Below are 12,179 nucleotides of genomic sequence, written 5' to 3'. Positions count from 1 at the left end.
AGCTGAATTTCTCTGAAAAATGTACATACATGTCCTATTACCTTCTGAGAAAGAAACAACAGTATTTTTGCTTAATTTTGCAGAAACCTGCCAGATCATTTGTCCACTGTGACAAATGATCAGATTTGCAGGATCGGCTGATAACAAAATACCACTACTAATAATAATAATAATAATCATAAAGGAAAATTGCTGCGTGATGTTCATGTGGTGAACAGGTTTCACAGACATGCAGACTGGTGTTATAGTTCACCTGGTAACAGAGAGACCTACGATGTTCAATGTTAAAATTATCAGTGACTTAACATTTATATGTTCTAACAATATGAAAAGCTGCATCTTGAGTAATCTGTAAAAATGAATAAAAATTTATAAATACAGTATATACAGTAGACCAGCAGTGTCAGCTGATTTTGAACAACACAGACATGATTCTAAATGAGACATCCTGGTTAATGGAAAGCAGAAATGATTACTCAAAATAAGGAAGGAAGCATGAACAGTGTGATCGGCTTCATTAAAATTGCGAAACATGGTATACACTTTCCGAATTTGGATTGAAAGAAGAAAGTTCTCCTTTTTTATCAACTCATTCACAGGTTTTGTCTTCAATCTAGGATGTTAATCTAACAGACTAAGTTATTGTCTTCACTATTTCATGAATATAATTGTGATTGTGTGAGAATATGTGAAATTCAACAATCCTGGCAGATACTGTGCCATGATGACTTCTCTCATATCACTATCTTTATGGGCCACAACTTGCTGCCAAGTTATAGACTAATATACTAATATACAATAAGACCTCAGCACTCTGCAGCACAACTAAGGGCTATATCAGATTATTCCTGAGTCATAATAAGACTGTCATGAAAGAGAGACGGGATAGAGTCAATTAAACATAATGGACCCATCTAAAAAAGTTCCACTTACATTGTCATTTTAAAAGCATAACAACTGCTCCATCAGTGCTTATTGACTGTAAGATAACTAAAGAGACATGGCGGCTGCAAGAGAGCTGAATTCCTGATTTTGTTTCAGTTTTGTGTTTACTTTTCTCACTTTGTGAGTACAACCTAATTTTGCTCCAGAATTTGTTCTCATGAGTGATAATCTGCTTTCTGCTCTATGTTAAGATGTAAAATAGTCTAATTTTAAATTTCAACAGCTTTCAGTCATCAGCCACGTGTATTTGTACACGTGATGTATTGTGTTGAATATCACTGAAACTGTAAGACATCTTATATAAAGATGTAAGTGAAATACAAACTACCACTTCATGAAAATAACAACAAAGGTCACATGACTTCTTCCCTCGTCTTAAAGTGAACAACTCTGATCCAAACGACAAAATATATTTTAAGTCATTGCTTTCCAAAATCACATATATGAGCCTTTCCTGATCAGATGCAGGACATTTTACAGTTCTGTTTGTCCATTACAAACAATAATTAAAATGACTGTTTTCTGATCTGGCACTGCTATGGTAAAGGCTTGTTTAGGTTTAGGCACCCATCCATTGACCCTGCCCTCCTCCTTTGTCTGCTGTAACGACATCATACTACTTCTGCCTTTGTTCCTGGTAGACAAGAGTCATAATTCACATTGCCATGGGAGACAGTATTTGTCAGGAAAACATGAACATATGTCTTTTTTATAGGCATTTAAACAAAAGACAAAAGTTTTTACAGTGAAGGCAGTCTCAAAAACTGTAGCTGCAGTCACCCCAGATTCAGTATTTTTTTCAAAATAACACATATAATCCTTTAAATGAAATGAAACTTTCCATTTGGTCAGCATCCACTTCATTTACATTTCAAATACCAAAGCAGAAGTAAATAAACTGTCCACCTCTTACTACCACTACCTGGGTAACTGTTAGCTTTCTTTTGTTTTAATTCAGTTAAGTGAAATCAGAAGCTTTTACCTTAGTTAACTGCTTATTTTTGGAACCACTTACAGTTTTTAAGGCTTACCTGAAAACCAAGAGAACAATCCCAAGAGTCCAAGTCCAGTTCCTGAGATAGTCCCTCATGTTGTGGTAGTCAGCTGGCCTCCTGCTTTCCAAGGTGTCTCTCAGGCACCCACACAACACAGCCTGCATAATACAAGTACAGTCATTCTCCATTTTTACTAAACTTACAACATTTTACAATCTCATATTTCCAACTGAAATGCAGAAAGTCCACCAGAAAACATGGTTCACATTTCAGTCTCATAAAAAGTGACTACTACGGTGCAAAGTTTTTGTTACACATAACGTTACACATAACGTCTCTCAGGTTTTTCCCCACATTGTAGTCATGAAACTAACCTGACATGTAAGATGGTTTGTGACACGGAGCCATCTGAGAAGACACCTTCACTTTCAAAAAATACTTGGCAGGTGATTGGATGAACCATCTGTCTATCACATGGATGTTTAAAGAGAACCACTAAGAAAACATAAAAAGTAAAAGAAATGTAAAAATCAATTTAAAAAATGATACATAAAGTAATATTTAACACTTAGTAGATCCTTACAACATGAACAAATAATTTCCAATAACAATAAGTAAACAATAATAACAATGATGACAATATAGTAATATAATAAGTTATATATAAGTTAATCAGGGGACACAGAAAATAATTCCTCATAATACATTAATGTATGTGCACTTTTCTTGTTTGTCATAAGTCTTAAAGTATCCATGTGGAAATTAAATTCAACCAGAAAAAACATTTATGTTAGGGAAAGACTCAGAGAATCTTGCCTTATGTATGTGGACTTTATGAATTACAAGTATAAGATTGATTATGTAACACAAAAGTTTATTATTACATTAAATTGTAGTAACATTATTCCTAGTCACAATCGTGTAGAATGCCCGGTTTTATTAAAGATAAACTTCTCTGTGTCTTTGCAAAATGCGGATGAAGAGGGGAAACAAAAGAACAAGTGCATGGCTGTCCCTCACTCAAGGTCACAACAGGTGCATTTATCCTCTATGTCAATAAATTTGGAAATGCTTGTGTTACATGGGTAATGTTATCACATTAGAATCCATCTTGTCAGGCTTCAAGTTAAGCACTTTTTTGTCTGAACCACTAGTGGTTCAGACCAATCAGTGTCCTATGAGGATTCTCATGTGATATTGTGATCACGTGATCTTGCGAGTCCAGCTACCTCACAAGGTAAGACAGTGATAGACAGTGATATACGATGATAGATAGATGGTTTTCCAAACTGTTTCCAAGGATGACTTCTGTTTCTGTGTAACAAACCATCTGGCATGTCAGGTTAATTATCTAACTGTGAATTCCAAAAGAAAAATTTCCTTTGGGTGAATAAATTATTATGTCTTTGAAGTTCTTTCCTTACATATTTATTTGTACATTTTATATCTGTTATACAAACCTTTATGCAATATCAACCCTGACACTTTATATAAGCATATTTGTTGTAACATATATGGGGGTTACATACATGTAGGTGAAATTCTTAATCAGGGGTAGTTACAGTGGTGGGTTTTGTGACCTAGCTGTGTTTAGCATTAACTGTATTTACCACATAAGCATGTGTGTTAAAATAACTCTTATCTAACATCTAGCAGCTGTCTTTAACGTTCAGCAGAAGGAAGCATTGAAAGAGCATTGGAAAGCATTGCAGTAGAGACCTACTGCAATGCTTTTCTTTTCATGCATGTAAGAACAGGTGACCACATACCCATGTGGGTTTCCGTGGAACAGAGCAACATAGTTTGGTATATCTGTTTATGTGCTGTGTGTTTCTATGTGCATCTTTGTTTGTGTGTGTAGTATAAAATGTCATACTACTTTAGGGGTAAACATTTTCTCTCCCTTCATGCACTGTGGTTGCAGAAATGAGTACATGAGCACCAGTAGCACACAGAAACACTCACCTCAAAAACCAGTAAGCTTCAGTGTTAGAAAGCGAGACTGATTATATTCTTCTACTAGAGGAATTAACCTAACCTTTGCAACTACATGAAAGATTTTCCCTTTTACATGTGAATCTTGTTTAAGATTCATCAAGGTTCTACTGAGTCCAACAAGTAAGCGGTGGATCTATTTTTATTTGTACCAAGCGTTAAAAAACAAAGAACCGGATCAGTTTATACTATGAAAAGCAAATTTTATTGTCTGTTTTGCCATCAACATGATGGCATCATGACATAATAACAAAGATAGCTGAGACACTGATGTTAGAAAGCAAAGCACCAATAAATGAGAATTGATCCCTTTAGATTGAGTGCAGCAGACAAAGTGTTTAATTCAGTGATATCATCATTTTCATTGACCATAATGATCAAGATCAAGTCTTTTCCATATAGTCATTTGAATTGTGAATATAATTTTAAAAAAATTTTTTTAAAAGACCACATGCTCCTTCAGTGGAAAAAGTATTGACACCCTCAGACCACCAGTAATGAGTGAGTGGAGGGGCTATGACAGCAGAGGGGAACTGCGGTGGGAGGAAATACTGTATGTACTCTACTTTCCAGCCGTGTGCGTATCTGTGGGTGCTGCATGCTCAACTTGCAAATAGCATAAATGAATGTGTTGAGTGTGGTAGTGGTGGCCTTAAAAGAGCTTGCAGTTCAGACATACACCACATACCTGTTTTAGCCAGAGACACACAATGACAGGTCTCACTTTTGTCTCGCTTTTCCTTGTAACTATCTTGGCATCCACAGCTTCGGCTCAAGGTAAGAGCAACGTGAAAGTTTTCACAAATGTGCATTTTGTTCATTTACTTCATATATGATGTGATGTATTATTTCATGTTAGATTGTGATAATGATGATGATGATACTAATGGAGTCTTGTGTTTTTACTCATAGGTGGGATAGCGAGTTGTTGTCGTAAAATCTCAAACACTCAAATCCACCGAGAGCTGCTGAAGAGTTACTATGTACAAAATGAATCATCATGCCATCTACATGCAGTGGTGTAAGTCATAATCTGCAGTACATTCACATGATACAATGAATTATCTACGATCATTGCTATTTCAGAATTTTAAAGTTTTGATCAACTGTTTTCTCTTCAAAAATAATGCCACATGTTACTGAGCATGTTTTCTATTATGTGGTTTTTTATAGATTCACCACGCTGAAAGGCAAGAGAATCTGCTCTGACCCCAGCAACTTGTGGACAAAGACCAGCAAGGCCTTCCTAGATGGAAAGAACTGGCATCTCCAACACAGCTTACACCACCGCTGACATGATATCCACCTGCACACAAAAAGACAGAACACCTGAACTAAAATTAGAAGTTTGACTATCAATGACTTTTGAATGTTTTATTTCCTTACCTCCTGCTAGTGAAGCTGTTTATTATATGATGTTTATTTGATACTTGTGTGTCTGAATGTAAATATGTACATTACTTCTTACTTTCATTGTACAATGATAATGAAAAACAATAAAAAATGGTCAAAATATAATGGCTAAGTTTTGGTGATTGTGAATTGCAGGGTCGAGTACAATCTAAATGTGTTAACTGTGAAAATTGCTACATTCTGTATGTCTGCATCTAGAAGCTTGTCTGTCTGCTCATCTCCTTATCTGATCTTTCGTTTCTATGAAAGACCACAAAACACAGAGATTAACCATGATAACGTATGAGCACTTTCACTCTCAGCAAAGTGAAAGATGGAGATTCTTGAGTGAGAGAGAGTCCAAAAAATTCAGGGTCAGGACTTTTAGTTATGGTCATATTAACAGAAAAAGGAGCACTGTGTGTTGTAGTTGTAGTACAGCGGGTCAGGACTTGTCCAAGGGGTCACAAGATAAATCTGAGGGGTCATAAGATGATTAATTGGATGGATAATTTTTTAGACTTTTCTGTAATTTTTTTCTCTCAAACTATTGAGCAAATACTCAATAGTCATTCCTCTTCACAACTCCAGAAGTGACTCAAATGAAACAACCTGTGAATCTCACAGTTCAGATATATGCAACCTAAAGTGTGATGAGGGGTTGCACAAAACAGTTCAGAACCAGTGGTTCAGTAGATCAGTCTTTCTCATAATATCATGTGATTATAAACACAGTCCACCACACCCTGTTCTACAGGAAAGAAGTGAGATTTCCAGAAAGAAATCCTGATTGTGTAATTATATATTTTATTCAACATTACATAAAAACTGATTAACATACAGTAATACAAAGGGGTGGACAAAATATCTGCAGCACACATGTGAAATACTGTAAACTCATTACATAGCTCTTAAATATTAAATATTTATTAAATAAAAAATATGAAGCATTTTCTTTGTAAAGCTTGAAAATGTTGAATTTGTACTGAGAATTTGTATTGAGACTATCAGGGAGAATGTATTCAACTGTATTTAAATGTTAAAGGCCATAGTTTACAGAGTTTGCAAGATGTTTATGTGATTTTGTCCATCCCAGTGCATAAAAATGATGTACAGTGTATAGTGATTTATGTTGGATATTTAAAGGCATATTTGATAAGAATAGATGTTATATGATAGTCTCACCAGCTGGTAGGTCAAATCTGTGACATTCTCAAAGCTGTTCTCTTTTAATGTCAACCTTTTAATGTTATTATGGTGAAACATAGTTAAACCCAAGAAATAAAATGCTACCCTGATGCAACACAAACTTTTCTTTCAACAAAAGTCTACTCTAAGCTTGTTCTCTAGACCACGGGTGACTCATATGTAATGTACTCATTTGAATAATTTTCACCTCTTCTGGCGGCCGCCATGTTCCCCCTCCCCTCATTGTGGTAAGTGTGACAGTGAGACATGGTGGGCTTCAGGCTGACCAGGTGGAGGCTTTAGGGGCTTCCAGTCAACGTTTTTCCATTGCTAACTGTTAACTGAATGATGTGTGACAAAAGTGGTGCTGTTGAGTAACAAACTGTTTACTACACGTGGGCCCAGAGAGAAAGTACAGCTCTGGGGGAAGTTTGAGCAGCTGAGAGTGGAGAGTGTTTGAGGTCGATGCAACATTCGCTTGTACCACAGTGCAATGGGTTTTCCCCACCCCTTGGCTAAAGTAATGGCCCACCATTGTTACTTGTGTGACTGTTGAACGCATGAATGCAAAGATAAATTACAGCTTTAATTTATATTTTAGAGCTTGAAGCTTTGATCAAAAATAAGAATTAATGTGTGATACACACAAACACACATATATGTATATATATACATATATATACATATTTATGCCATCAAATTATACAGCAGTATATCAGCATAGTATAAGATTAGGACAAATATCTCTAATGTTATGTCAGTTTTGACATCTATTCTATTTGTAACTAGCAGTGTTTGTAAACGACTATGAGTCCTCTTCAGCTCTGCCTGGAGCTGTGTTACTGCCATTTTCAAGTGCTTTACATGTCGTACATCGTTCACACCTAGCCTAGGTGTGTGTGTGTGTGTGTGTGTGTGTGTGTAGAAGTGTTAGGAAGATGACAATACATATCTTTCCTTGCTGATGCGTGGCGCCAACAGAAGCCGTATGAGATTGCGCTTTCCTCCCGATGGTTTAACCACAAAACACCTCTCCAGTGCATACTCATGTACATGTACACATGTATACACACACACACACACACACACACACACACACAGGTAGGTTTATCAGAGCTGTTTAGCTGAACAGCTGCTTAATGCAGCTGGAAATAGAGTAGACTGGACTGGTGAGATTGAACCAAAACAGTAAAGTCATGGGCCATAAGACCAAAACAGTGAGCTGACAGGCACTAAAATGCTCCATTGAGCAGTGGAGAACACCACTAATGTACAAGCAGCACCTTTCACATTATAGTCATTTTTCTATTGTTATTATAAAAATTTTGATTAGTGCAACTTTAAGAATTCTTATAAATCACTGGATTATTGATGAGTTGTTCTTTCCTATGTGATCACTCACAGTGACTGACCTATGGTATTTGTTCAGTGCTGCATAGCCGCTGAAAAATTGTGTTCCATTAAGTCAAATTTTCTTAGAACAGAGGAAACAGTACCACTAATAGTGGTCTGCTGAATTAGAGCACCACAAACATAGACTAACACACAAACATGCTAGATTGAGCGTTCAGGATGTGGTAGCTGCGGTGGCATAACAGCCACCCAGTTTCAAATAAAAACCTAACACATCCCTTAAACAGAAAGTTAATACTATCACACATATAATCTGTTACACAGACACAAATCTGCAAGCATTTGCTACTCTCATATTATTCATGAACTTAAATATTTTACTAGTTTGTATCTTTCATTGTTTTTTGTTCTGGTCAAAAAATTTCAAACTAATTTAGCATTTTGTCTCATTTACTGTATTTTGTTATCATAAAATTTAAAGTTAAACCGGAAACACAAAAAAAACAAGAAAAAGTGAATTGGGGATCTTTGGGAATGGCTTGTATTCAGCTGACTGATGACAAAAGTAATGACATTTATTTGTAGGTTTCCGTTAGCCAATAGCCATTAGAATAGGAATGGAAAGACATATTGGAGTGAGAGGGGGGTTTCTGTGGTATTTTGTGTGTCACAGTAAATAAACTGAAAAGACGTTGTCATATGTGGGCATAAATGATTCTCAATTTGATAGTGGTCAATAAGATCAAATATATGTATGTGTGTATGACACATTTTCCAGGGTGGCAAACAATCAAGCTTATCATAACAATCCTTGAGTCTCTGCACATCCATTTAAGTCTGGTTTGGATCCGGCATAAAGCTGGACAAAAAGAGGTTGGAACAGACAGTCAGGACTTCAAAGATCATTGGGGCTGATGTACCCCTCCTACAGGACTTGTGGACTTCACACTTCACATCCTTAATTTATGTCAGTCTTTCCCTTCTTTTAGGCAAGAGCACTGTGAGTCAGAACAAACAGAAACCAGAAGTTTCTTCCGCGTCTTCACACTCATGAACAGTAAAACGAGCCATTTGATATCCCAATACAATTTCAGTAAAATAACCCAAATGTCCAATATCAAAACAATATAGTGTTCATTACAGTGTAACAGATACAGCATGCACTGGATGCACACATCATTGAGTTTGTGATTTCTTTTTCTTTTTTTAAAATCTTGCAGTAAGGCAAAAAGCATGCATATATGTATCATGTATATTTAATTTATTGTACTACAATAAAGAGAATTTATTCCATAGCTCTAATCATTACCATGCACTATTTGCACAGTGTAGTTACAATAAAACACAAGCCTGGATCTAAAGTATAATGTAACTATTTGATTTGTATATAGACTCTGCTTGTTTGTCCAGCTGTTGTTGTTAACTACCTGCAGTACGTACATACAACAGCTTTACCTATGCCTGTTTATCTGTTTTTGTTATCTCTGTTTAGCTGTATGTCTATATTTCTTCCTGTACATTTGTACCAATGTGTGTAAACACATCAAGAGCTACTGGGAACTAGCATCTTGTTCTAATTATAGTCTCATTACGTTCCATTTGTTCACAGCACAAACACAAAATTTGCTCAAAAAGTCTTTATTGGCAACTAGAAAGGGTAAAAAAAATTGCTCTTTGAAATTGAAACACACAAAGTTATGACATATTTAAATGTTTATTGCATATTTGTTTTCATTACAAGAATATATAAAAGTCTCCATTTGAAAAGAGTAAAATTTGCGGAAGGTTTGATTTGTCTTGTGATTCCTCAGACACGCCTTCTCAGCTCCCTCCTCGCTTTCCTGCCCCTTTTCCTCTGCCGTCTCCATTTGCCATTTCCATTTTTGTGTTTCTTCTGCGGTGCTTTCGTTGATGCAGTGGCACAAGCTGGTGTCATGATGTCACTTGCTGATCCTTCTTCAGTCTGTCCGTTCACTTGCAAAGCTTTCTTTCTCTCTTCATCCACTTTATTCTTGGCTCTTACTGCCCACTTGCTTTCAGGGTCGGAGCAAATCCTCTTTCCATGACTTGTCAGAAACCTGCAAATGATTTTGTGCTGTTAATGGCATTGTAATGCATTTAACATTGCACATTGTTTTTAATTAAGTACTGACGAATAATTTCTTAAAGGGGCAGTTTCACCAAAATTACAACAAAAACATGTTTTCCCACTTACCAGCCATGCAGTTTGCTAAAGTTTTGAAATGTCCAATCTCAATGCACTGAAAAGTGGTATTTTGAAAAAATGAAAAGCAACATCTGGCTCCAGAAAAGGTCCCTTTTGCTTTGAATATTCCACAGATGTTGCTGAGAAAAGCTTTCAACTGGATTGTTTTTATTATTAAGTGGTTCCAATGAAAAGTATTGACAGTTCAGGTCTTTGGACCATCAAGAGTAACAGGGACACTTTCTTTAAAGAGATGTTGCTGTTGAATCTTTTAAATATAATTTTCCAGTGTTCTGCGCAGCAAAAATAACATTCCATTCACCCCTATTGTATTGTGGTGGAGGTGAAAATCTCATAGACAGTTACTGCAGCTGACATGGACAAATAAGATCAAAACTACATAGCTTCATGGCTAGATAGCACTGGAGGTAAGTGAGGAAATATGAGGGATCTTTTGTACATTCAGTGAACCCACCTTTTAGAAATGTAATAGAATTTATTTGACAGTACATCTGGGTATTTGTCTGATATGGCTTAATTCTGTACGGTGTGTAACCACTTACACTATGGCTTTGATGGGACAGATCGTTTCAGGCTGAATGGTGTAATTCATAATTCGTTCTAGTTGGACTCTGGTTGTGGACCACATCACACAACAGTTCACCGCCGGACCATGGGCTAAACAAGAGACAGAGAACGAAAGATTAGGTAGAGTTTTTATACATTTCACATTACCCCACCAAACACTCGGACCATACACTCAATCAAAAATTCAATACTTTTTTGCAATACTCACTTGTGTCGACCGAAGTCATCCATGTGGTGAAGCAGAGAAGAGTGGCTAGAACCAGGCTGAAACCCATCTTCACAATGATACCTCGACTTCGTCAGTCAATGGCTGTCTGAGTGTAGTATATCGGAACACAAACCTGTGTAGTCTGAATCGCTCACAGAAAACAATCTCACTGCTTGTCTGAGGAGTTATCAGAGTACTCAGTCGAGCCAATCACACAGCAGCCGTGGTGTGTATTGCTCTTCTAATAAGTGATGTTCTCTCTGTTTTTGTGATTGTTCAACTTCTGGTTTTGGCTCTTATAAAACACAAGCCCCTTCCGCCTTTCCACAATGTCACCCCACAACATATCACCATGTAGTCTGTGGCTATAGGGTGGTGAAAGGAAACTATGTGTTCACCTTTCACAGGAGATGACAAACGGACCCTTCACCACAGTTCTGCCCACAAGTAGCATCACTCAACACATATCGGTATATACACACATTCACACGTACAAAGAAAGAAAAAAAAAATACTCATCAATTTCCTCTCCACTCACTCTGAAAGCCACATGTTGCTTCTACTTTCACAGGCATCGATAGTAATTTTGGTAGCTGAAAGATGCATTGAATTCCATCATATATTAGCTCAGTCTGAGAAAATTGCTTGTTGTTAATCAGTACAATAAATTTTTGAAAATCTTGTTCCAGCATTGTTTAAAGGCCCTGCACACACATGATACACCCACACAAGTGACTGAACTTATTTTTAGCAAATGAAACCCCTCAACACTGTGTGAATGTGTAGACTTTTGATTGACATCTCCTTTAATCTCCTGTTAGGTTTGTTGCACTTGTTATAGGGCCTATTCACACCAGCATTTACAACTATGAAATTACAAACTGAAATAAATTTGTTTCAATGGAATTGTTGTCATGAGGAGCTAGAGGTGGACTTTGACCAACTCCAAAATGTGTTGCACCATACACTTATATAATCCTGCACTGCTAGAATCCATAAAAGTTACTGTCAGTTAGCCAAGATACCTCAGTGTGCTACAAACTAGGAGGTTACCAGTTAGTTCCTCAGCCACAGTAGCTCGCAAAGAAGCATCACCAAGCATTTAGCACCACCACTCAACTTTGCATGAATTTTGCTGTGCCACTTTATGGTGCTAATTTAGCTTATACATATCGCATTGCTGTATGTCTGCCAATAGTAACAAAAAAATTATTTTTGAGATAATTTAGAGTCTGTTTGTTCTCCAGAAGTATTTTTTTTATTTCAAACTTTAAAATAACATGCTGAGTGGGGGAGAACAGGGTTGGTA

The 12,179-nt window shown here is 36.6% G+C and overlaps 1 protein-coding gene across 1 annotated transcript; it reads right to left on the bottom strand.

Moving 5' to 3' along the window:
* Positions 1 to 9,500: 9,500 nt before the first annotated feature.
* LOC137194034 (C-C motif chemokine 2-like) lies at positions 9,501 to 10,964 on the bottom strand. The gene is made up of 3 exons (XM_067605554.1): positions 10,871 to 10,964; positions 10,638 to 10,752; positions 9,501 to 9,946 (listed from the first exon to the last, which is right to left on the bottom strand). Exons 1-3 carry the CDS (start codon positions 10,935 to 10,937, stop codon positions 9,676 to 9,678), a joined length of 453 nt encoding a protein of 150 aa, XP_067461655.1. The 5' UTR covers positions 10,938 to 10,964; the 3' UTR covers positions 9,501 to 9,675.
* Positions 10,965 to 12,179: the final 1,215 nt, after the last annotated feature.

The sequence above is a fragment of the Thunnus thynnus genome, chromosome 12 (genome assembly GCF_963924715.1).
Source record: "Thunnus thynnus chromosome 12, fThuThy2.1, whole genome shotgun sequence".
NCBI lineage: Eukaryota > Metazoa > Chordata > Actinopteri > Scombriformes > Scombridae > Thunnus > Thunnus thynnus.
Note: the sequence above shows the minus strand (reverse complement) of the source record. Positions and strands in the feature narration are given on the sequence as shown.